This window comes from Arachis hypogaea, chromosome 15 (assembly GCF_003086295.3).
Source record: "Arachis hypogaea cultivar Tifrunner chromosome 15, arahy.Tifrunner.gnm2.J5K5, whole genome shotgun sequence".
In the NCBI taxonomy this organism is placed as follows: domain Eukaryota; kingdom Viridiplantae; phylum Streptophyta; class Magnoliopsida; order Fabales; family Fabaceae; genus Arachis; species Arachis hypogaea.
Genome location: NC_092050.1, coordinates 11,735,000 through 11,762,008, shown reverse-complemented (window position 1 = coordinate 11,762,008; position 27,009 = coordinate 11,735,000). Strand labels below are relative to the sequence as shown.

The 27,009-nt window shown below is 35.9% G+C and overlaps 2 protein-coding genes and 1 long non-coding RNA gene across 3 annotated transcripts; 1 reads left to right on the top strand and 2 right to left on the bottom strand.

Moving 5' to 3' along the window:
• Positions 1–6,679: 6,679 nt before the first annotated feature.
• LOC140179590 (uncharacterized) lies at positions 6,680–11,649 on the bottom strand. The gene is made up of 2 exons (XR_011873152.1): positions 8,279–11,649; positions 6,680–6,889 (listed from the first exon to the last, which is right to left on the bottom strand). It is a non-coding gene; the product is annotated as an uncharacterized lncRNA (long non-coding RNA).
• An 8,608-nt stretch (positions 11,650–20,257) lies between these two features.
• LOC112749472 (lipid phosphate phosphatase epsilon 1, chloroplastic) lies at positions 20,258–22,460 on the top strand. Its single transcript, XM_025797723.3, has 4 exons — positions 20,258–20,771; positions 20,964–21,189; positions 21,566–21,639; positions 22,166–22,460. The coding sequence occupies exons 1-4, from the start codon at positions 20,415–20,417 to the stop codon at positions 22,388–22,390; spliced, it is 882 nt and encodes a 293-aa protein (XP_025653508.1). The 5' UTR covers positions 20,258–20,414; the 3' UTR covers positions 22,391–22,460.
• A 798-nt stretch (positions 22,461–23,258) lies between these two features.
• LOC112749471 (mannan endo-1,4-beta-mannosidase 7) lies at positions 23,259–25,637 on the bottom strand. The gene is made up of 5 exons (XM_025797722.3): positions 24,976–25,637; positions 24,696–24,890; positions 24,449–24,571; positions 24,104–24,309; positions 23,259–24,019 (listed from the first exon to the last, which is right to left on the bottom strand). The coding sequence occupies exons 1-5, from the start codon at positions 25,309–25,311 to the stop codon at positions 23,551–23,553; spliced, it is 1,329 nt and encodes a 442-aa protein (XP_025653507.1). The 5' UTR covers positions 25,312–25,637; the 3' UTR covers positions 23,259–23,550.
• Positions 25,638–27,009: the final 1,372 nt, after the last annotated feature.

Sequence of the window (27,009 nt, the reverse complement as noted above, 5' to 3'; positions counted from 1 at the left end):
TCCTCATTCCTTGCATTCAACAATTGGTCTACCAGCACTTCCATATTTTTGAGGGAGTTCTCTTTTTCATTCCATAATCTCTGTGCCTCCTCCTGATATTTTTCAAACATGGTCTCAAGTTTTGAGAGCCTTTGGTTCATGAAAGTTTGTGTGGGTGGCAAGTTTTGAAAGGGGCTTTCTGTTTAAGCATGGTCAAGTGATGATATCTTTGGATGAATATCATATGGAGCATTAGAATTCCCTTCCCAGCCACCATTAGAATAACGACTTGCATTATTTTGTGGTAGAGGAAAATATCCCATATGACTCTCTTGCTCATCTTGTGTCTCTGAAGCAAATCTCCATGGATTGGAGTGCTCAGAATTTATATTTTCTTGGTGATATTCCCAGCCACCATTAGAGATTGGTGATGGTGGGTAATATCCCATAAACTTTGTTTGATCATAAGATGAGTTGAACTCCATTTGAATTTTGTAAAACACAACACCAATGAAATTTGAAATTTATCTCACAGAGAAAATTTTCTTAGTGAGGCAATAACTCAAACACCTTGCTATCAACTTAAATCAGAGAACGAAAACAAAGAAAATGCTTGATCTAGGCTTCTCACCCACTTAATCATTGTTGATCTAAATCAATCCCCGGCAACGGCGCCAAAAACTTGATAGGTTGGAATCGGATTTCCGACACCTAAACTCACCAGCAAGTGTACCGGGTCGCATCAAGTAGTAGTAACTCACAAGAGTGAGGTCGATCCCACAGGGATTGATGGATCAAGCAACTTTAGTGGGTAATTAGTTTAGTCAAGCTAACATTGGTGAATTGGGTGAAATTGAGCAACAAAATGTAAATTACAGTGAAAGTAGAGTGCAGAAAGTAAATTGGACAGAAACTTAAAGTGCAAGAAAGTAAAAGAGCTGAAACTTAAATTGCAAGAAAAGTAAATTGCATGAAACTTAAAGTGCAAGAAATGTAAATTGCTTGAATCTAAATTGCTGAGAAACTTAAATTGCTTGAAGAATAAAGGATTTGGGAACTAGGATTCAAAATAAAACTGGAATTGTAAAGTGCAGAGAAGTAAGAGATGAAGTAGATTTGCAGAAATTCTAAAGCAGAAATGAAAATTGCAGAAGAATTGAAAATCAGAAGTGAAAATTTGCTTCAGATTGAAACTTAAAGAAATAATTGAGATCAGATCTTTAATTCTTAAATTCAGAAAAATAATGGAACTCCAAGAGGAAGAACTCCAAAGAATTCTTCAATCAAAGTTCACAAACCCAGAATCAGAAAGCAAAGGTTGCAGAAGAAAGAAAATGAAAATAGGAAACAATCTCAGATCCGATCTCAAATCTCTAGAATTCAAAAAGGAAAATTAAAAGAGAGCTCTCTATTCTACTCCTACTGCTCTCTAGTAGAGCCAGCCTCCTCTTGAAAATGAAACTGATGCCTTTTATAGGCTTTATACAAAATGAAAATGAAAATGAAATTAAAAACAAATTACAAAATGAAATTCCTAATCTAGCTTCTCTGTGTCTTGTGCCTTTGAGTGATGTCCACGGGCTTTGCTTGCTTTTGATTTGAAGAAGAGTGGATCCGAATTGGCTTTTGGTTGAAAATGGGTTCATGGGACACTTCCAAGGGAGCGCTCGGTTAAGTGCAATAACGCAGCGCTCCCTTTGCTTTGTGCCTTGGCTCATTTGATGCGTGAGAAGCATTCTTCATAGCGCTCAGTTTACTTAGATAACGTAGCGCTACTAGCTTTGGGTGGGACTCCCCCTTCGAACCATGGTGGCCTCCTTTTGATCCATTTCCTCATGAAACATAGCGCTCAGTGAACTAAGTTCACGTAGCGCTCTCTCTTGCCTTGGACAAGGTCCCCATTTCGACCCTTGTGACTTCAATTGTTGGCAATTTCCTTGTTGCAATAGCGCTTAGTTGAAGTTAAGCAAAGTGGCGCTCCCTTGTATGTGCCTGGTTCGATCCTTGGCTCTACCTTTCCTTGACATTGCGCCTTACTTTTTTTTTCATGAGGAACCCGATAAAGTGAAAACAATGAACGGAGCGCTCCTTTGATGAATGCTTGCCTTGAAGTAGCGCTTTGCCTTGCTCCCTTCTTGGGCGCTCCGTTTTGATTATGAAGGTAGCGCTAGTGTTTATTGCTTTAAGCTTTTGTTCCATCCATTTTCAAATAATGATGCCAATACATGGTTGATGATGATATAATTAAATTAGATGCATGCTTTACTTTAACGCCTTGGCATTGATTAAATAATGCATTCATTTCCAAGTAGCACTAATGATTAAATGCTTTATGCATGCATGGCCGTGGCATTCATTTAATGAATTAAGCCAACGTAGCATGCATTCATTTAATGCATTCTTAAATAAATGCATGCCTTTATGATAATGCATGGCATAAATTTTCAATGCATGCATAAGCATTAATTAGTAATGCCATTAGCGTTCATTCCTTGGCCTTATCATGGTCATGGGCCACGCTTTTAAAAGCGTGGCCTAAGGTTCTAAAGCGTGCTCCACTTCAAAGTGTGCTCCAAAAATCTTTTTTTTTTTAGCTTATTTTGTGCTCTTTTGCTTCTTTTTCTTCTTATTTCTTACAAAATTTATAAAATCAAAAGATCAAGAAAATATACCATTTAAGCACAAAAGAATGCAATATTTAAGCACTAATCATCAATTTCTTGTATGAAAAAACATAGAAAAATATGACATGATGACATCTCATCATATGGTATTCAAAAGTGTCAGTCGTATGGAAGGAATCGTAGTCTTGAAGATTTGGAGAGCGATCTGCAAAGTCAATTAGCAGAAACTCTTGAGCAGGAGGAGAGACTTTGGATCCAAAAATCTAGGGCAATATGTATTAAAGATGGGGATCGGAATATAAAATATTACCACCTAAAAATAGTGGTTCGAAGACGTAGAAACAAAATTATGTGTCTCAGGAGGGAAGATGGGAGTTGGGAAGAAGATGATCAAAATTTGAAGGACATGGTATTATGTTATTTTGAGAGTTTATTTATTGATGAGCAAAACATAAGAGATAGAATTAATTGCTTGAAGACCTTTCCCCCAGTTGGGAAAGGCATTGTTGCTGAGTCGATTAGGGACCCTAGTAGCGAAGATATTAAGAGAGTTTTCTTTAACATAGGTGCTTTAAAGGCTCCAGAAGAGGATAGGATGCTATGCATCTTCTATCAACATAACTGGGAGATAGTGTACAAGGAGATGGAACAAGTTATTCATCAGCTTTTGAGGTTTCTTGAGGAGGTGAAATGTTTAAACAAAGCCATGATTGTGCTCATTCCAAAAATTGATAAACCTGAATTCCTGAACCAGTTTCGTCCCATTTCCTTGTGCAACGTGATGTATAAGAGTTTCTCGAAGATCATAGTTGATAAGCTGAAGCCTTATTTGAAAGACCGCATCTCGCCTTTCCAGTCTAGTTTTGTTCCAGGGCGAAGCATTCATGACAATATTGTAATAGTTCAAGAAATGGTCCATTCCATTAGGAGAGTGGGGGGAAGAAGAGGATTCATGTCGATCAAGATAGATTTGATGAAAGCATATGATAGATTAAGCTGGTTCTTCATTAGGGATTCCTTGATTGAGTTTGGTATATCGCAACACCTCAGAGTATTATCATCCAATGTATTACTTTAAACCAATTCTCTATCCTTTGGAATGGTCAACAGACGAGTTCCTTCACTCCTTCGCGTGGAATTAGACAAGGCGACCCGCTCTCGCCATATATATTTGTTATATGTATGGATATGTTGTCGCATATTATCTTGGAAGCGGTTGAGGGAAACAGGTGGAATCCTATGCAGGCCAGAAGAGAGGGTCCGCTAATATCGCATTTGATGTTTGCAGACGATCTTATTCTATTTGCCGAGGCAAGCGATGATCAATTGAGAAATGTGATGGCCATTCTTAAGGATTTCTGCGAGGCGTCGGGACACCTTGTGAATAATTTAAAGACAAACATTTATTTCTCCAAGAATGTCACATAGCATAATCTCTGTGAGTGGTTTTTCAGCCATAAATGAAGTTGGAAGATACTTAAGGGCCATGATCCAAAATTCCAGAGCAAAGAAGGCCAATTTTAGTCACATTCTTGATCGAGTGAATATCAAACTGCAGGGGTGAAAATCCATGTGCCTTTCAATGGCGGGAAGGATAACTTTGGCGCAATCGATATTGGGCTTCATGAAATTTTATCCTATGCAACATCTTCAAATCCCAAAAAGTATTTGTCATGAGATTGAAAAAGCTCAACATGGGTTTATTTGGGGCCATCACAGTAATAGAAGGGGAGCTCATATAGTGAGGTGGAAAAAGATTCAAAATCATAAATATAGAGGGGGCCTTGGCTTTCGAGATCTGAGTATTATTAATGAGGCTTTTATTCTCAAACGAGGATAGAATTTGATTAATGATTCGAACTCTTTATGGGAAAAGGTTATGATTGGTATATATGGTCATGGAGATAATCTACTGCAGTGTTGTACTTCAAAAAACGGGGACTCTCCCTTATGAAAAAGTATGTGTAAACTTTGGCCAATTCTGATCCAGAATGTTGGGCACATAATTGGCGATGGGGAGAAGATTAATTTTTGGAGTGATGATTGGATGGAACAGGGAATCAAGTTACAGGATTGGGCTTCTCCTATGAGGACTCAGGAGGAAATCAACTGGTCTTTTAATAAATATATAGATTCTAATGGGAAGTAGGATGTGAATAGACTTAACATCCTCCTACCAAATGACATGGTTACCAAAATTCTCAAATGCTCTCCACCACGAACAGAGGAAGGGGAAGATTTGCTGATGTGGAGACTAAATCCTAAAGGAGAATTCACTATCAAACATACATATAGTAATCTGGCTCAACAGCAATAAGAGGAAGTCCTGATTTGGAAGAAAATTTGGGAATGAAAAGGGGTACAGAAAATTAAGATATTTGCCTGGCAGTTGGTCCATAATGGTTTATTAACCTTATCTAGAACTGCTAGATGGAAACAGGAGAATAATCCCAATTATATGAATTGTAATGTGGAAGCTGAGTCCCCTCTCCATGCGGTGAGGGATTGTCCGAAGGCTTCTATCATTTGGATGGCGTGCATTAAATTGCAATATACCTAAAGTTTCTTCTCATTAAATTTGAGATACTGGATCCTATTTAATATGTCCATAAGGGTTGAGAGGGACCAGAATTTGAAATGGAAGGACGTTTTTATGACGACAATTTGGATGATATGAAAGTTCAGAAATGAATAATTACACTATAATAAGGAACATCAAGAGAAAGTCAAATTATTAAGAATCAGGAGGATAATGGAGGAGAACAAGATCATCGTTAATGGGACTCATAGGGAAGACCATAAAAGAAATAGAATGATCTCTTGAAAAATTCTTCCGGAGAATTAGTACAAACTAAACATTGATAGGGTTTTCAGAGAAAATCTTGGGCCAACGAGTTGTACTGGATTTTTAAGGAATGAAAATGGTGGTTGGGTGTGGGAATTTGCTAGAAGATTAGATAATGCAAAGGTCATAGAAGCTGAAATTAACGCTATAAAAGTGGGGCTAGAAATTGTTTGGAGTAAAGAAACCAAATTTTTAATAGTGGAATCGGATTCTCAAGAAATGGACGAGCTTATCAAAATCTCTCTTATGCGTCATCCAACTCTTTCTCGTCCTCTACAAAGAATACGGATTAATATTAACTCTAACTACTAACGATTAAATTTTAAATTCTAAACATTCATGTATTAATTTAAAATACTGATTAATATTAATAAAAAGAGTAATTACCCAAATCAGTCTCCAATAATTTTAAAAGCGGACATTTTAGTCTACAAAAAAAATTAATTCACAAATCAATCCCTAAGATTTTATTCCGGCAGACAAATCAGTTTCCAGTTCATTTTCCGGCAGAATAATTACCCAAATTAGTCCCCAAGAATTTTAAAAACGGATATTTTAGTCCCCAAAAAAATTAATACACAAATCAATCCCCAATGTTTTTCTCCATTAGACATAACAGTCCTCCGTCTAAAAAAAATAAATAAAATTATTGTTATTATTATTATTATATTGTACCATAATTTTTTGTATTTTTTAGACAAAAATAATAACAAATTTATTCATTAGATTTTTATGCATGTATTTATATAATATTCTGAATAAATGACCATTTGTACCCATGAAAGATGAAAACGCTGACATATGTACCCGTACTAAATCGAAACTAAACTTGTACCCACGGAAGATGCACTATGTGTGACAAAAGTACCCTGTCTTTGGAGGGTTGGAGTGCCACGTAGGGTACTTTTGTCACACGGAGGGCATCTTACATGGGTACAAGTTTAGTTTCGATCTAGTGTGGGTACATATGTCAGTGTTTTCATCTTTTATGGATACAAATGGTCATTTATTCATATATAATCCCTAAATAATAATAATAATAATAATAATAATAATAATAATAATAATAATAATAATGTGTATTATTATTATTATTATTATTATTATTATTATTATTATTATTATTATTATTATTATTATTATTACTTTACATACTAAATAATAAAATAGGAGCCTGTGACTCGACATTGTATTGCTGATCACTTTATAAATCGGAAATACATACTTCATCTAAAATAAACAAGCAGGCATAGATTCATATACAAGACTCCTTACATAATAACTTTATATTATACATATAAAACATACAATTCCTATCCCTCTTACAAACTTGTAATAACAAAGACGAGAGAAGAAAAATAATCTAATGAATACAACAACATATAAGCCAAACGCAGTGTAACTCTTCATAACGCTTCTTCCGGTTCCTGAAAAGGTAAAGCTGTAGGGGGGTGAGAACCTAACCACACGGTCTCACCACTGAGTTTCAAAGTTGTCATAAGAAGATATTTAATAAAAAAAACTGTTTTCAAACTCAGTGATTATCATTGCCTTATGAATCTTTTAAAAACCAGTAGGTAATCGTTCAAAACCTTTTCAAAGAAACGTTTAATCTATCAAAAATCCGAAACCTTTGCTTTCTTATATGAAAAATCTCAATCAGAAACCAACCTCGCAATCAAACAACACAATCATTAATTCAGCACCAAAGTCCATTCTCAAATGTAGCACGCCAGGACAATCACAGGCAAAACAGACAAGGAAAACACAAGTAGGTAGCAGTTACAGCAAATAGTTCAAGTAGCAATTAAGAACAGTTTAGCAATTAGGCAAACCAAAACAAGTTCAAAACCCAAGCAAAGCATACAAATGCATATGATGCATGCCTGTCCTATGGCTGATGAGGCTCATCTGTTGGTTATCCAGCCAACCCGACAAGTCTGAATTGTACTTAGACTGTCCCCCGACGTGCATCCCCAAGAGTCTATGCATAACTTTTTCTCAAATAATCAATATTACTCAATGGGGGTAACATTCCCGGGAATTTATATAGTGCCCGGTCACACACTTACATCGTAGGGTCAACAGAGTATCGAGTTTTCAACCTGGTACACGTGGTGGCAAGCCACGGAACTTAATCCAGGGAACCTCGTATCTCAGATATTTCAAATTCATAAGCCATATAAATAATTCAAAGATCATATCTCAACATTCTTAACATCATAATCATTCATCATTCCAAACCTCATTTCCAACTTCATTCAAAAACCATATTTCAGAGAAAATTCTCAATCATCCTTCTTTCTATTTCGTTCACTAACAATTCTCAATCCAAAACATAACTCTTCCTTTGATAAATGAGGTAGTTTTAAATCATATAATACTTAAACCTTTTTTTTAAAATAACTACTTTCAATGAAGTTTCTAATTTTATAAAATTTCGGCAGCATCTCCTCTAAAACTCGGATACTGCCGCCCTTTTTGGGTCCCATCCAAACATTTCTCAAACCATTTCTAAATTTCAATCACTTTCCAGAGTTGAACCAGCTCCCATATCAAATTATTCTCAAATCAGACCAACTCAAAATCAAACCGCTTTAACTCCAAACCAAGAAAAACCACTTTTCATAATAATTAAGTAAATAACTTTTCAAACCTATTTTTTTTATCAACAACCGTACTTCACTCAAGCAATCAAGCAACCAATAAATCAGTCTAACAAACCATCACATTCACAAGACAAATATAATCACAAAAGTATATCTTCCTGCGTCAATATCTATTTATAAAAACTCTGTAATATAAAATAGAATTTAAGAAAAACCCCTACCTTGACTCGTCGAAACCATAACTCAAAACGCGCCAACAAAACCGTTTCTCTTAACCCGAAATCAACAGCAACCGCAAACTCAGTCTCTGATCATTTTCGCAGCACTCACAGCAACTTAAAAGCGACATGCACCGCTCAAAACACGACCCTACGTTACCAGAACCTCAGAGTTTATAACCAAACATAACAGAATATTAACACGGGTTTCTGGAACATAAATACTTACCGAACTAAGAAAATAAAACAGCGGCGGTCGCTGAACCGGTTTGGCGGCAGCTCCGGCAGCCACCTCGAACGGCAGCGGTGACCAAAACTCTGGCAACGACGACTGAAACAAACATACATCGATGATTGAGCTCTCGGAAATTCAAAGGAAACAAAAACCAACTTAAAACCTTACCAGCGGTAGATCTCGGTGGCAGCAGAGGTGTTCTCCGGCGGCAGAAGCGGCGGTAACCCCGATGGCGGCGCTGACAACGACGGCTCCCTCCGGTGACTACCTAACCACGGCGACGGCAAGGAAGCCATGGCAGCGGCGGCAACAAGCTCCTCTCCCGCGGGCTCCTTCTCTCTCCTGCGTTTGGCTCGGCGGCAACGGAGATCTCTTCTCCTTTTTCTACCCGCGACCAGCCTTGACGGTGACGGACCCAGAGGCGGCGACGACCATTCGCGCAGCAGCAGCAGCCCGCGATGATGACGATGGTGGCGCAGCGTGGTGGCGGCGCGACGAATGGTGGCGACGGCGCAGGTGACACGACGGAGGCGGTGCGAACAGCTCCTCCTCCCCTCCCTCTCTCACGGGTCTTCCTCTTCTCTTCCTCGGCGGCGCGATGACAGATCCGACAGCGGTGACGCGACGCAGCGGCTCCCACGCGACACTCTCCTTCTCTCTCAGATCTCCTCTCTCCTCTGCCAGCAGCGGCGGCGACGGTGGCAGTGACACCCACCGCGCCGCCTCACTCTTCTCCCCCCTCTCCTTCCTTCCTCGGTTCCCATCCTTCTTCCCCTTTCTTTTTTTTTCTTTCTTTCCTTCTGATGGGATTTTTGTGGGTAAGTGAGGGTAGGGAAAGGAGTGCAGCTGTGTGTGCGTGTGAACTGAGAGATGTGAGTGTGAGTGTTTATAAAAATTAGGCTTATGGTTTTGTTTTAGCAATTTAGGATTTAATTTAGATTTTAGTTATTTTTAATCAAATTAGAGTATATAATGTTAATTTGAAATCTAATTTTAATCTTCAAAATTATTTTAAAATATTATTTGTTGTATTAAAATACTAATTGGTTTAAAATCAAATTCTCTAATTGAATTTATAAGATAATAAGATTAATTTTCTTTATTTCTAAAACTTGAAGTATTAAATCATAGAAATATCAATTATTTGAATTAAATCACATAAATATTCTTGTCATCCAATAACTACTAATTTTGAAATTTAAATATAGCAAATAATTCAATAATTATAAAATTAGGTAAAATTCTAATTAATTATCAAAACCTGATTTAATTTTTGATTTAATTAGCTTTAATAAAAGAATTCCTAAAGATAAAATTTCTAATGAATTGAAATTAATTTATAATAAGATTTATTCGAAAATTCTGGGTCTTACATCCTACCCACCTTATAAAAATTTTCGTCCTCGAAAATTGATACAAAATAAAAGAGATTTTTATATCACTTCAAATACCAGAATTTTCATATAGCATAAAAACTTAAAGGGTATAAGTATGATGTGAAATAGAAATTACAAGATAGGCTTGATGTACAAGATGATATGTTTCGACATGTAATGGTAAAGTAAGGTGGAAAAAGTTTATAAAATAAGCCGGGGTTAAAACGATGTGCTTAATGTCCGTTTACTGATCTCATACCAACTTCAGAGATTCAACTATTCAAACTTCAACATAACTTATCTCCACTATTCTCAACCGTACTTCATTGAGTAACTCATCCGAAGGTTTTCAACCTCGTCAACACTTCGCAAATCTTAATGGTCACAAACCCAACATCAACAAAATTCTTTCACATGAAATAAGGTTCCACAACTCCCTGCAACGTCGTACACTTACGAATTTCACCTTTTGCGTTCACCAAACCTGTCCTAAAGGACTAATGTGTCGTTTACTAAGTCTAACGGTTACACAAGATACCAAAACTAATCTCGAGTATATTCAGAACGATAATAAACCATGAAAAAGAAAGAAAAGCGACAAGGGCCGCGTTCGCGAGAATTTGAAAGAATAAATGCAATTGCAGGTAAACAAGGATGCTCAAGCAATGAAGTTTGCTAGAAAGGAATCAATTGATAATTTCAAGGATAACCCTTGGATAAAAAAAAAATTCAATAGGACCAATAAGAAGAAAATCTGCGTATTAGTTTTTAACATATCCAAGCTGAGTCGAAAAAATATGAGATTTCATAGAAAAGAAATGATTAAAGATTATGCTGACGAGGATAAAATTCGTATAAATTCAAGAGGATGCATAAGATTGCAACTAAATAACGATTTACAGGCACGAGAGAATGTTCTGGAAAGAAAATCTTTTTGCATCTAAATAGGAAATTTGAATCCAGGAACTCCATAAGAAATAAGAAAAGTAGTGATGATTTAAATTGAAATAAGTTCAAGCCAGAACAAAGGAACACTAAGTTCACAAGAAAGGAATGACTGAACTAACGACATCATTTGCAAAACTCAAAAGCATGGAAATATTTAAGAAAGTATGATTTCTCATTTTAAAAAGAAAAGATATGAAATAAATATCCTTCAAGTGAGGTAATAGAAGCGTAAATATTGAGTTATGTTAAATCGAATTCAAGTTAAATTAGATTATTTGTGTAAAACTTGAAATAATAAAAATTAATTGAACTAAAAATGTTGAAAAATCTTAAAAGATCATAATCAAACAAGAATATGCATAAAAATTTAAATTTTATTCAGAAGAGGAGGTCCGAGGTAAATTAGTCAATAAAAGAATACTTGGTATATTACAAACAAGTAAGTTTCGTTTGCATAAGAAAGTTTTAAAGCTTCATATAGTGAATATATGCGAAGTTCCAAAACGATTTTATTGAAATTTAAAGTAAGGCTACAAATAGAATCCAGCAAAAGAACTGAATTGAAATTTTTTTTTCCAATGAAATCCAAAACAAAAATCTTAGAACGAGATTATAAAAAGTGGTATGTTACACCAAAATAAGTTTGAAGTTTACTCAAAGGAATACAAATTTTGATAAAGAAGAATAAGCAACCAAAATGGTATTTCACAAAAACTTGGAGAAATGTTTGAAATTATAGATAAGCAAGGATGTATAAAAACAGGAAGATGTACTGAAAGGAAAAATCAAGTTATAACCCTATGAAGGAATGAATTCACTTTCCCAAAATAATTACAAGAAGTTTTAATAAGGTATTGCGTCAAAATAATCCAATTTAAAATAAATTATATGAAGTTAGTCAATTAACTAGAACAGAAGCAAGAACCGCTTATCAAGAATCTTAGAGTACATAATCAAGTAAAGACATATATAAAAATTTGAGTAAATATTAGAGGAGAATCAAATTATGTTCAAAGAAAGAAATCTAATGTAAAGTGTTCCTATATAGTTAATAAAAGTATAGATAGTACCCTTAAAAACAAGTATGTCTTTAGCTACATAAAGGATTTATTTATTTCTTGTAGGAAAGTACATGTAAGATCAGAGATAGTTATATCCAGAATTCAAAGAATGGTTATAGACAAGATTAAATAGAATAAAAAGATCAAAACTTTTCTCAATGTAGATTTCGAAACAAAAACTTCGAAAGAATATTACTAGAATTATTATCTCATACCAAAACAAACTCGAAATTTTTACCAAGGAGAGTACTTTATTCATTTAAAGGAAAACAGGATAAAAAATTGTAACCTGGGCAAAATACGCATAAGTTGTAGAAGGTGAAGTAGAAGAACCAAATCACACAATTAGCTTACTATGAATCGTAACTTTCACGGTTTCAAATCACACAAGTATTAAAAATTATGTGTTACGCTAGAACAGATTTAAGATCGAATAAAAGGATACAAAATTTATGAAGAAATGTATAAATAATAACAATGATGGATAATCAAATCTGGTTCCAAAAAGAATTGAAACAGGGAGCGAAAAAGATAATAAATCGAAGAATAAGCAACACACGCATCATGTGGCATGATTAAAGCACCTAACTTCAGTGTAAACTAATCAAGAAATAACATTTGACGTTTGTCAAAGAATTAAAGACCGTTGTCATGCGAAACAAGTTCAAAACCAACTCAAAGAAAAAAAACTCATGATTCGAAGAGAGAAATATGAGCAACATCAGGGTAGAGGTTCCAAATGATTTCAAGTGAATAATCAGGATTATAATCAAACAGAAATATATATATATATATATATATATATATATATATAAGAATGAATAAGTATCGCTAGGAACAGAGTCGAATCATATTCTAAAAGGAAAAATCTAGAACAAGGAATTCCAACGTAACCAATAAAAGAGAAAACGGTGTATTAAGCTACGCGACACGAACAAAATTATACGTCAAAATGGAACTAACTTCAAAAATTAATTTCTAACGTTCCCAGAACCCGTGAACCGCATCGCTTATTAATTCCACTTTGTCCATGATAACCCATTAACTTTACCGTACACATAAGCCATCAACATTAAGCTGGCCAGACTTAATATCAACAGATATGCAATAGTAAGCTAACAGCGTTAATCAAAAGACAGTCATGTGCATAAAACTCTGATTCTCGTCATTCGGACAAGACCTATAACATGACAGACACTCAGAGTATGCAATTGAAGCATAATCGGTCCATTTCTCAGGCTCTACAGGAAAGACCGCTCTGATACCATAATGTAACACCCTCACTATCAGTAGTCACGCTTCCGGCTACGCCACTCTGATAGCAAGAAGTATTACGACTACTTTACATACTAAATAATAAAATAGGAGCCTGTGACTCGACATTGTATCGCTGATCACTTTATAAATCGGAAATACATACTTCATCTAAAATAAACAAGCAGGCATAGATTCATATACAAGACTCCTTACATAATAACTTTATATTATACATATAAAACATAGAATTCCTATCCCTCTTACAAACTTGTAATAACAAAGACGAGGGAAGAAAAATAATCTAATGAATACAACAACATATAAGCCAAACGCAGTGTAACTCTTCATAACGCTTCTTCCGGTTCCTGAAAAGGTAAAGCTGTAGGGGGGTGAGAACCTAACCACACGGTCTCACCACTGAGTTTCAAAGTTGTCATAAGAAGATATTTAATAAAAAAAACTGTTTTCAAACTCAGTGATTATCATTGCCTTATGAATCTTTTAAAAACCAGTAGGTAATCGTTCAAAACCTTTTCAAAGAAACGTTTAATCTATCAAAAATCCGAAACCTTTGCTTTCTTATATGAAAAATCTCAATCAGAAACCAACCTCGCAATCAAACAACACAATCATTAATTCAGCACCAAAGTCCATTCTCAAATGTAGCACGCCAGGACAATCACAGGCAAAACAGACAAGGAAAACACAAGTAGGTAACAGTTACAGCAAATAGTTCAAGTAGCAATTAAGAACAGTTTAGCAATTAGGCAAACCAAAACAAGTTCAAAACCCAAGCAAAGCATACAAATGCATATGATGCATGCCTGTCCTATGGCTGATGAGGCTCATCTGTTGGTTATCCAGCCAACCCGACAAGTCTGAATTGTACTTAGACTGTCCCCCGACGTGCATCCCCAAGAGTCTATGCATAGCTTTTTCTCAAATAATCAATATTACTCAATGGGGGTAACATTCCCGGGAATTTATATAGTGCCCGGTCACACACTTACATCGTAGGGTCAACAGAGTATCGAGTTTTCAACCTGGTACACGTGGTGGCAAGCCACGACACTTAATCCAGGGAACCTCGTATCTCAGATATTTCAAATTCATAAGCCATATAAATAATTCAAAGATCATATCTCAACATTCTTAACATCATAATCATTCATCATTCCAAACCTCATTTCCAACTTCATTCAAAAACCATATTTCAGAGAAAATTCTCAATCATCCTTCTTTCCATTTCGTTCACTAACAATTCTCAATCCAAAACATAACTCTTCCTTTGATAAATGAGGTAGTTTTAAATCATATAATACTTAAACCTTTTTTTTTTAAAATAACTACTTTCAATGAAGTTTCTAATTTTATAAAATTTCGGCAGCATCTCCTCTAAAACTCGGATACTGCCACCCTTTTTGGGTCCCATCCAAACATTTCTCAAACCATTTCTAAATTTCAATCACTTTCCAGAGTTGAACCAGCTCCCATATCAAATTATTCTCAAATCAGACCAACTCAAAATCAAACCGCTTTAACTCCAAACCAAGAAAAACCAATTTTCATAATAATTAAGTAAATAACTTTTCAAACCTATTTTTTATCAACAACCGTACTTCACTCAAGCAATCAAGCAACCAATAAATCAGTCTAACAAACCATCACATTCACAAGACAAATATAATCACAAAAGTATATCTTCCTGCGTCAATATCTATTTATAACAACTCTGTAATATAAAATAGAATTTAAGAAAAACCCCTACCTCGACTCGTCGAAACCATAACTCAAAACGCGCCAACGAAACCGTTTCTCTTAACCCGAAATCAACAGCAACCGCAAACTCAGTCTCTGATCATTTTCGCAGCACTCACAGCAACTTAAAAGCGACATGCACCGCTCAAAACACGACCCTACGTTACCAGAACCTCAGAGTTTATAACCAAACATAACAGAATATTAACACGATTTTCCGGAACATAAATACTTACCGAACTAAGAAAATGAAACAGCGGCGGTCGCTGAACCGGTTTGGCGGCAGCTCCGGCAGCCACCTCGAACGGAAGCGGCGATCAGAACTCCGGCAACGGCGACTGAAACAAACATACAGCGATGATTGAGCTCCCGGAAATTCAAAGGAAACAAAAACCAACTTAAAACCTTACCAGCGGTAGATCTCGGTGCCGGCAGAGGTGTTCTCCGGCGGCAGAAGCGGCGGTAACCCCGATGGCGGCGCTGACAACGACGGCTCCCTCCGGTGACTACCTAACCACGGCGACGGCAAGGAAGCCATGGCAGCGGCGGCAACAAGCTCCTCTCCCACGGGCTCCTTCTCTCTCTTGCGTTTGGCTCAGCGGCAACGGAGATCTCTTCTCCTTTTTCTACCCGCGACCAGCCTTGACGGTGACGGACCCAGAGGCGGCGACGACCATTCGCTCAGCAGCAGCAGCCTGCGATGATGACGATGGTGGCGCAGCGTGGTGGCGGCGCGACGAATGGTGGCGACGGTGCAGGTGACACGACGGAGGCGGTGCGAACAGCTCCTCCTCCCCTCCCTCTCTCACGGGTCTTCCTCTTCTCTTCCTCGGTGGCGCGATGACAGATCCGACAGCGGTGACGCGACGCAGCGGCTCCCACGCAACACTCTCCTTCTCTCTCAGATCTCCTCTCTCCTCTGCCAGCAGCGGCGGCGACGATGGCAGTGACACCCACCGCGCCGCCTCACTCTTCTCCCCCCTCTCCTTCCTTCCTCGGTTCCCATCCTTCTTCCCCTTTCTTTTTTTTTTCTTTCTTTCCTTCTGATGGGATTTTTGTGGGTAAGTGAGGGTAGGGAAAGGGGTGCAGCTGTGTGTGCGTGTGAACTGAGAGATGTGAGTGTGAGTGTTTATAAAAATTAGGCTTATGGTTTTGTTTTAGCAATTTAGGATTTAATTTAGATTTTAGTTATTTTTAATCAAATTAGAGTATATAATGTTAATTTGAAATCTAATTTTAATCTTCAAAATTATTTTAAAATATTATTTGTTGTATTAAAATACTAATTGGTTTAAAATCAAATTCTCTAATTGAATTTATAAGATAATAAGATTAATTTTCTTTATTTCTAAAACTTGAAGTATTAAATCATAGAAATATCAATTATTTGAATTAAATCACATAAATATTCTTGTCATCCAATAACTACTAATTTTGAAATTTAAATATAGCAAATAATTCAATAATTATAAAATTAGGTAAAATTCTAATTAATTATCAAAACCTGATTTAATTTTTGATTTAATTAGCTTTAATAAAATAATTCCTAAAGATAAAATTTCTAATGAATTAAAATTAATTTATAATAAGATTTATTCGAAAATTCTGGGTCTTACAATTATTATTATTATTATTATTATTATTATTATTATTATTATCTAGTGACTATATATATATATATATATAACGAATAAATTTATTATTATTTTTGTCCAAAAAATATAAAAAATATTAATAATAATATTATGCAATTATTTCAAAAATTTGGTTTTTTGAATTTGAAAACCCTAAAGCCGTCCTAGCCACGGAGAGCCACTACATCCGCGCCGTACAACCTCGTCCGGGACACAATCAGAAAAAAAGACTGACAAAATGGTGCTTCAATAAAAGTATGAGAGTAAGTACTCCTGGTACTCTATAATCTATCTATGTCTAATGTAAGGCGGGGTAAAGTTAGGCAATCTCATGTTGGAAAAGATCCACAGATTTGGAATAGGGAGGCGTATCTCCGATTGGAGAGTGAATCATTCACAATTTTTGTGGATAATTTACCTGGCAATGTTTCGAAGAATGAATTGTTTCATATGTTCAAGTGGACAGAAAGGATAAATGACATCTATTTGGCACATAAGGAGAAATATGGCCGGATCCATCTGTTTACTTTTATCAGGTATACTACAAAAGGAGGTGCATTAAAGGCCATCAAGGAGATGAATGGAATGCAATTAAGGAACAAAGAGATCTTTGTGGGTGAGGCTAAGTACAGGAGGAGCATTGATGTCCGGGGAAAAATCACTACACACGATGAAGATGTCAGTGAGTCTTCTGATGGAAAACAAGAAAAAATCAAAGAAAATAATATTGAGTTGAACGAGAAAGAGAGAGTTGTCTTGGAACACCATAGAAGTGAAGAACTAGGAATTCAAAGGGAACCGTTGGAGGTGGGATGGGATGCGGTGGTAATGATGCCACATGAGCTACGGGAGGCAGAGCATGATAAGGATAGAAAGGTATTTGCTGTTGAGAATTTGGATGAGTGGCATGAGGGTTTTTTGAAAACGCGAACGGATAATCCTTTGATATATCCGGCAGTTATGGTGAGTGCAGAATCTATGGGATCTCAAACAATTAGCAACGAAGCAATCTCTGAAAGAACTGAGACTTGGAAATACGGGGATAAACGGAAAGAAGGGGTTGATCTGGTGTTGAACAAAAGTTTAGTTGGGGATGAGTTGAAGCATATAAGGCTTAATATGTTAGTGGCGTGTGGCGGCGAACTGGCTGTGTGGTGCGACAGAGAGTACGTTATTGTGCGTTTTAAAAGGGCCTCCTTGCTGGCTGCTACAGTCAACGGTTACGAGAGGAGCGTGGCTAGTCATGGAGTTCGCGGGGTTGATGACACGGTGAACAGCGCCGATGAGGCAAATCTGGGAGTAGTGTGGAAGTCAGCGGCTAGTGGCAGAGGTGATAATGTCCGCGCTGAACTTGATGGGGGTGGAGGGCAGGGAGGAGCATGAAGCCCCTTATACACCCAACGAGCAGAATCAAGCCAGAAAAGAGATTGGCGGAGGTGCGGAAAATTGTTCGAGCAGCACATTGGAAAAAAATATTCCACCAAGTGTAGTTAATGAGATCCATGCTAGTTTGGATGAGAGTGGTAAGCAGCATGTTAGCATATGTTTGATGAGGGGTGATGCAGTGCAAGATTCAGATTTAGAGGATGAGAATACAGTGGTGCAGAAAATTGGGTTGGATGATGAAAGGGTTGTAAGGAACTTGGAAGATTCGGAGGACTCGGAGCAGGATGCAAACGGTGAAACTAATCAAGATGAACACGGAGGAAGTTGGGATAAAGATATGGTTGAAAATAGGGCTGCTTAGAATCTGGCTGTCGAATCAGGAGCTATTTTATATGACGAGGATGAGAATATTATGGCTATTCTCCAAACTCAGAATGAAGTATTGGCACAAAAAAGAAGGCAAGTAAAACAAAAAGAGAAAGCAAGAAGGTGCCGCCCTAAAAACCGAAATAAGGTGTGTAATAAAATTTTTAAATGATTTTAGTTTGTGGAATATGAGGGGTTTATGGGGTGTTGGAAAGTGAAAAATGGTAAAAAAATTTAAGAGTAAAAATAATGTGAATATATTATGATTGATAGAGATAAAGAAGGAGGTGATTTCTAAGTTTGATGTAGTGCAATTTTGGGGTAATGATGCGGTGAGTTTGGAATTTGTGGGATCGAAAGGTGCTTCTGGAGGTTTATTAATAATATAGGATGTTATGATGTTTAGTTGAGTAATTGTTATAAAGGGGAGAGATGATTGTGTATAGAAGGGGAATTGACAAACAATAATTTTATTTGTGCTGTTTACTTGGTGTATGGTGTGCATACAAGGGAAGAGAAGCTTGCTGTGTGGGAATAGTTGAGTTTTTTATCTGAAATATGTCAGGTTCTTCTTTGCTACATGGGTATCTTCAATGAGGTTGTGCAGTTGGAAGAAAGAAAAGGTGTTAGTGTGTTAACAGCTTTATCGAACTGGTGGATATAGAGCTGAATGATCGTAAGTTTACGTGGTTCAAGGGGTCAATCGTGCAGTCAAATTAATATAATATTGGTGAGTTTGGTTTCATTGTTATCATTTGGAGCATTTGGTTGAAAAGGAATGACAGAATTTTCAGGAATCAAGAATCAAGTGTTGCAAGAGTAGTTAACAGGTCGATTAAGAGTTATAAAGAGTAGAGTGATATTTGATCTTTTGGGTTGTTGATGGCTTTTGTCGAAGATGATTAGGAATTGGTTTATTTTATCTGTTTAGTACTTTTCTGTTGAGACGTTGATGCTCCACTTTGTTGTGTTGAGTTTTTTATTTCAAAAAAATAATATTATGTAATTAATAATAATAATAATAATAATAATAATAATAATAATAATAATAATAATAATAATAATAATAATAATAATAATAATAATAATAATAATAATAATGTACTCTTTTTTCTTAGAAATAAGTAAAGTGAATAATAATACTTTGGAATCTAAATTAAAATATTTTCTTTTAATATAAACATGATTTTTAAAATAGGACATTTTTTTATTATATTAAATACAAAAATATCAAACAATTTTAACTTTAAATTTTTTGTAGAATAATCTCTAATAATTTTATTGATTATTATTATTATTATTATTATTATTATTATTATTATTATTTAGTGATTATATATTAATATTATAAATACATACATAAAAATCTAATGAATAAATTTATTATTACTTTTGTTCAAAAAATATAAAAAATTATGGTACAATATTATTATGTAATTATTAATAATAATAATAATAATAATAATTTTATTTTATTTTTTTGACAGAGGACTGTTATGTCTAAAAGAGAAAAACATTGGAGATTGGTCTGTGTATTAATTTTTTTTGGGATTAAAATGTCTATTTTTAAAATTCTTGGGGACTGATCTGGGTAATTACTCTGCCAGAAAATAAACTGGGGACTGATTTATCTATTAGAGTAAAACCTTGAGATTGATTCGTGTATTAATTTTTCTTAGAAACTAAAATGTCTATTTTTAAAATTCGTGGGAACTGATTTGGATAATTACTCTAATAAAAAATTAATAACCTAACATTTTTCATTAAACATACATTTTAGCAGGATGGCAAAGCGGGCCGGCCCGCCCCAACCCGCCCCGCCCTGCCTAAACCCGCCAACTAAAATGGGTTTTACAGATCGACCCGACGAGTTCGACCCGTTTTGCCACCCCTACATGTTAGCTAAATTTTAATTTAGTTTAGGGGATTAATTTAATTAATTAAAAGACAGGTACCTGTTTGGATTTTGGGGTATTCACACCCTATTTGGACTTTTCTGAACCTATCAATGAACAAGACCATTGTGTGTTCCTAGATTACCTTCCTTCGTTTAATAGCAGCTTCTTGTGATGGCTCGTCTTCTCTTCCCAACATTGCAGCTCCGCAATACCCTCTCACATGGCGCTACTACCCACAACCACCGCCCTTTCCCACAATCTTTCTTCCCATCTCCCGAGAACCACTTTGCTTAGACACACACACCCATTCAAGAAAAACACTTCATTTGCCCTCACGTTTTCAGCTTCAAGATCAGTTCTTTTTGGCGGGGCTGTTACCAGGACACACTTTCTTGGAGGAAATAAAATCTGGGTATCGTCCAACACCATGAATGAATTCACACAACCTTCTGCTTTCAGAGATAGAGAGAGGGATGATATCAAGCAAGTGTTCGAACAAGAATCATTCATCGATGGCTCAACTGAGGTTCAGCCCAACATTTTGTTCCGTGACATAGAACCCAGGCTCAATCGATTGGTTTGTTATTCTTCCTAACCTCCTCCAATAATTTTCTTGGTAATTCGTATGGTTTTGGGTGATTCAACCAATTGTAAAGGACAAGAAACTTGTTTTATCCTGTCTCGAGGTTTGGTTATTGAGGATGATTTAACATTATAAGTTATAGTTCTATAAGATAATGGATATTGTAATGTTGTTTCTTGTTTGCAGAGCAAGTGGATAGTAGCTGTTTCTTTTGGTGGTTTCATTCTTTGGAGCCATGATATCGAAGAAGCCTTGTGGATTTTTGCAGGGTCTATTCTGAATTCGTTCCTCTCTGTTTTGCTAAAAAATATACTGAACCAGGAACGTCCTTCAGCCCTGAAATCTGACCCTGGGATGCCATCTACGCACGCACAATCCATATTCTTTGTTGTCTTTTTCTTTATTTTCTCAAGTGATTCCTCTTACTGATATTTTTCTTTCCTGTCACACTTGTATGCCTGGTTTATGCATTTTGTATCGCTTGTTAATTTTGATATTGATAATAGATCAAAGAATTTACATAGGCTTGTAGTATGCTTAGTAAGTGCATCTCTAGCGTATATTGTCTTTAAATTTTGTATATTGTTAACATTTGAAGTGGCTAATTCTATGCCTTTGTGGTTTTTGTATTGACTTCATGAAATGAATAGTTCCATTATCTTTATGGAAGATTCAAAATTGAAGAATTTTTTTCAATATATATATATGCCATTCTATCTACTTTTCAAAGCATAAACTATGTACTGATTCACTATAAACATGTGTTTGTTTCTCTTATCATGCTGCAGCTGTAGAATTGCTTGGGCTAAATGTTTACAGCATTGTCCTCAGTGGACTGTACTTGACATGTGGTTCTTATTTTGTAAGTATATTGTATTTCCGTTTGGCAATATAGTTCATACTCTGATTATTGGTGCGCCTTTTTTCTGTTCATAATGATTACACTTATTACCATATTCATTAACTCTTTCCATTAGGTGCATCAAGTAGATGACTTGATATAATTGTTCATGTTATTGATCCAATCCGTTCCATAATTACTGAATAATATTCTAGACTTACTCATGACACTGAGGTCTGCCTTTTGTCTAGTTGATGACTTATGTCATGTTATTGTTTCCATATTGCAATGATCTCAACGAAGGAAAGCATATAAGCTTGGAAACCTTCAGTATATGTATTCAAACATTGTATTATTTGCATTTATATTCAGAATGCACAAACATATTTATCCATTGACACTTGTAAAGAACTTTTTAAAATATGAATTTATCTAATATAAGCTATTCATATGAATTAGCATTGAAATATCCGAGTTTTACTGTAATGATGGCAACTAATATTTTTGGTATCTTGAGTTTCTGATGCATGTTCTTGTGTGTTTCCAGTCGTACCTAAGGGTATCACAACAACTTCATACAATGAACCAGGTGGTTGTTGGGGCTACAATTGGTTCCATTATGTCTCTTGTGTGGTATTGGCTATGGAATGCTTTTATTCAGGATGCATATCAATCCTCTTTGTTTGTTAGGATCATTGGTTTATCGGGTTCTATAGGAATTTGCATTTGTTTTGTTGTATTTGTGATCCGTCATTGGCTTAAAGATGACTAAAACCACACTAAACCTGTTGTAGCATTGCACTAAATTGTGTTGGTTAATGAAATATCATTTTGTATATCAAGATTGAAGTATTTGTTATATACCAGCAGAAGCAATGAGGGCAATACTTAGTTGTTTATCAAGATTGAACCTCTTCAGATAGGACAATACTAGTTAGAAGCAATGAGTATTAATCCAAAAGCTACTGAATTATTGCCACTACATTATGATGAGTTTATTGACAAGTAGGGGACTAGCAGTATACTTAAATCGTTTCGAAATGTGTGAATGTTGTTATTATGTGATTTATTTTCTTAAACTTATTGGCTTGATTAATGGGGAGGGACCTGAATAATTTAGATAAGGTTATTGTTCAAATATCAGTGTTGTTTAGATACCAAAAATACACTTCTTGATTAGTACATACTAACATTGACTGAAGTGCGTAATTAAGGTGTGAAACACATGAGTCATGACCTTTGTGGTACATGTGCAAGGATTTAGTTGCTCAGCTTCAGAATGATGAGACCAAGTCCAAAAAACATTTAAAAGAGAGTCCAAAATTCAACAACATTTATTCAAAGTTGGTATCCAATCAAAGTCACATAAAAGCTTTCTCATCACTTTAGGTGCGTCACTGGTTGTGTGCAGTCAGGACAAGGTGCAGTCAGGACAAGGTGATGCTACTTCTGCTGTAATATTAAGTTCTGTTGTAAGTTGTAACCTAGTCAATCGAAAAAAATGGCTTCTTTTTGTTTAGTTTTGTTGAAATCCTAAAACCATAAAAATATGCATCTCCATTTTACCACTACTTTCACTTCTCCATGTTTGTATTTTTATCCTTTCAAATATGGCAATGCCTAAGACTAAGAAGCAACAATAAACTGCAAAACTAACATCAGTGTTACATTTATATCTCATGGTTTTGCTTAAGAAGCAAGTACAAGCCATTTAAAACATCAAGAACCACTTAAGTATTATACAGGAGAAGCAGAAACGACCAAAACCAGAGTTGTATAACATATACCTAACTAGTTTAACCCTCCTGGATGGACAGCATTCCGATTCTGATTCATCTCTAAGAGAGAAACCAATTCAACAAACCAAATCCTTAAAACATGTCCCATAGAAAACACTGAAATCCACATTAAACCGTTGAATATGCGTTTCCACTAATTCAATAACTGAGGCAATTCCATTCTTGAACTTCCACCCCCATTTCCACCAGACCTTCTGTTTCCCCTGGCCCTCTTCCACCGCCGCATATTCGCAAGCCTCCCAAGAATCCTGCGAATAAGGTACAGCCTGTGATTCTGCCGAGCAATCATGTTTGCAGTAGAAGAACGCTGCCCCAGCATTATGCCATAACCATCTTGGAATGACTCCATTCCTTCCGTGAGAAGCTGCCAGAAGAGTGCTCCTGCTGCCGGTCCTCCTCTCTTGGCGGAAGCCAATATCTTGTAGAACACGGTACTGAAAAGCTGGTCCCTTTGGTAGGTGTTGTAACCTGAGTCCTTGAACGATTTTCCAAATTCTGCCACAAGTATTGGCTTCCTCAGAGCATACTGCGCGTCTATGAAGTGAGCATTGAGCCAGTTGTTCAAGAATGAGAGTTGATACTGCTCATTCGAATTGGATACCCTTTCCATGCACAAAAAGATGAAACAGTTATGTGGATAGTGTAATGTGATTCATGAACTTGTATGTTTTTGTTTAGTTAGTTACCATTGGTCGGGGTAACAGTGAACGGTTGCAAAGTCAATGCCAGGGATGCGGTTATTTGCAATGAAATCTGTGCCAATATTGAAGCCAGCAGGGTTCATTCTCTTCCTTTGGGGTGTTGATTGACCATAGAAGCCTTCAAGACCAGCCTCCAATAAGTGGTTCCTGTCTATGGACTTCACTAAGGAAGCCATTTCCGTGATCCAAGCCTGTAATAGCGGAATTAAAGTCAAAGTAGTTAGCTCATCAAGTTCCCATGAAATTGGCCCGTGATTTGTTATTTCACTTTTGAAGAAGCCCTATCAATGAGGCCAAAGTCAAAAGAGAAAAAGAAAAAAAGTATTTGACCTGAATAGTCCTGCCTGAAGGATCTGAAGTGCACCTGGGTTCATTCATGAGTTCCCAGGCCATGATTGTTGGATCATCCTTGTAATGAATACCGGTAAAACTGTTGTATCTGTTAAGAACAGTCTGTGCAAGATAATTCACACAAATCCAATGTAAAATTAGAATAAACAAAAAATAAGTACAATGAGGAATTCAGCATGATAGCATGCACATACAAGTTTAACCAACACAAAGACATAACAACCACCTTGACATGGTTTGCATAGTAACCCTTAACAAGAGGGCTCCTGAAGAAATCATCGTCTGATGTAAGGTACAGCCCTTTACTTCTGGCCCAGTTCACATACTGCTTCTTCCCTCCAAAGCTCTCATAGTTGTTCACCAAACTCAGTATCAGCTTCATACCATACTTCCTAGCCTCATATATAACAAAATCTAACCCCTTCAAAGCCAAACACAAGATGTAATGTACTGAACCAATTAGAAGGAAAATTTTCAACTTGTTTGGTTTCTGGTCACTACTTTACCTTAAACATTTGTTCATTGTAGAATCCGGGAGCATATTGTAAGGGTCTATAACCACCATCGCTGAAAGCCCAAGTTCTAGCAACTGTGAGGCCATGGCTTGTTGCTTCATGGAATGCTGAAGAGACCTTGTACCTCTGAGATGGATCTGAAGCTGCATACATAAGCCAATAAGCATTGAAGCCATTTGCATAAAAAGGCTTCCCATTCAGCACAAAGTGGATGCCTCTTGTTCTTACAAAACCATCCCCTGCAGCTTCCACAGTAGTAGTGCCATCATGAACATGGTCATGAACCAAAACGGCCAAAAGAATAACTAACACTAAATGCTTCATCATCTTCTTGGCTCAATCTCAATCTCAATCTCTGACACTCTTTGAAAAGTGTATAGAGGCTTCTCTTCTTGCTGTTTGTATGCTTTCTTAATATAGAAAAAGATGAGCTAAGAGAGAAAAAAAAAAAAAAAAGCGAAAGTTCAGCTCTTTACACTTTAGTGCTAGTTGCTGGACCCATCAATATGGGGAAACGACGTTTGTCTATTTTTGCATTATTATTATTACTCCGATTAAGTTAATTCGGGATATGAGAAACTATTTGAAATTTATAATTATGCCTGCCTATTATGAGTTGATATGGTTTTGCTATGCAAGCTGAAATGATCCCTTGTGAAGAGTCTTTACTCTTTTAGTGTGAACAAAGGAAATGAAAGGAAAAAACAATGCATGATAGGTAAAAACATTGTTACTAGAAAGACTAGGGAACACTGAAAATTTGACAGTATGCAGATTAAAGGTAAACTAAGTGATACGTGCTTCAAATGTTCGTGATATGAAGAGTTCAAGAGTTATTTAGAAGATATTTTAGTTTATATTTTTAGAATATGTTATTTAATGTATTTTTATTTTTGTTTATTTAATTACTAGATTGGGCCTTATGTTTATGGGCTTTAGGGTTTTCTTTGTTTTAACCTAATAAGAGGTTATAAATACCTCATTAGCTATTGTAGTCGGAGAATAGAATGATTTAGAGGTTTTAAACCTTTTTTGGTTTCGTGATGAAACCATGGTGTGGACAATTGAGGTTGAGGAGTCCCTCTCTTGTTGCATCGGGGAATTGGTTAGAAGGTTGAGGAGTCCCTTCGAATCAATTTCCAAACCATGGCGTTGACAAGTTAGGTTGAGGAGTCCCTTTCTTGTTGCGTCAAGAAATTGGGTAGAAGTAGAGTGATTCTCTTTGTACTCAATTTCAACTTATCTTTTTTGTTCTTATTTTAATTTCAATGTATCTTTTTATTCAGTTTGAATCCTTATTTTCTTATTTATCCTTTTAAATCCGTATCATTTGGTATCAGAGCTCAGGTATTAGATTAATTCTTATTAATCTATATTTGTTCTTCTTTTATCATAAAAAAAAAAGTCCAGTGTTTGTCGCATCTTTCTTTTTGTTCTTGTGTTCTTGTTTTCGTTTGCGTTTCATTATTTAAAAAAAAACATAAAGTGAAAAAAAAACAAAAAAAAGAAGAAAAAACCAAAAAAAAAAAGAAATTATCTTCCTTATAATTACTGTCCTTTTCATATATTATTTTTTTTTCCACCTACAAGATTCGAGGACGAATCTTTTTTGAAGAGGAGGAGAATGATACGTGCTTCAAATGTTCGTGATATGAAGAGTTCAAGAGTTATTTAGAAGATATTTTAGTTTATATTTTTAGAATATGTTATTTAATGTATTTTTATTTTTGTTTATTTAATTACTAGATTGGGCCTTATGTTTATGGGCTTTAGGGTTTTCTTTGTTTTAACCTAATAAGAGGTTATAAATACCTCATTAGCTATTGTAGTCGGAGAATAGAATGATTTAGAGGTTTTAAACCTTTTTTGGTTTCGTGATGAAACCATGGTGTGGACAATTGAGGTTGAGGAGTCCATCTCTTGTTGCATCGGGGAATTGGTTAGAAGGTTGAGGAGTCCCTTCGAATCAATTTCCAAACCATGGCGTTGACAAGTTAGGTTGAGGAGTCCCTTTCTTGTTGCGTC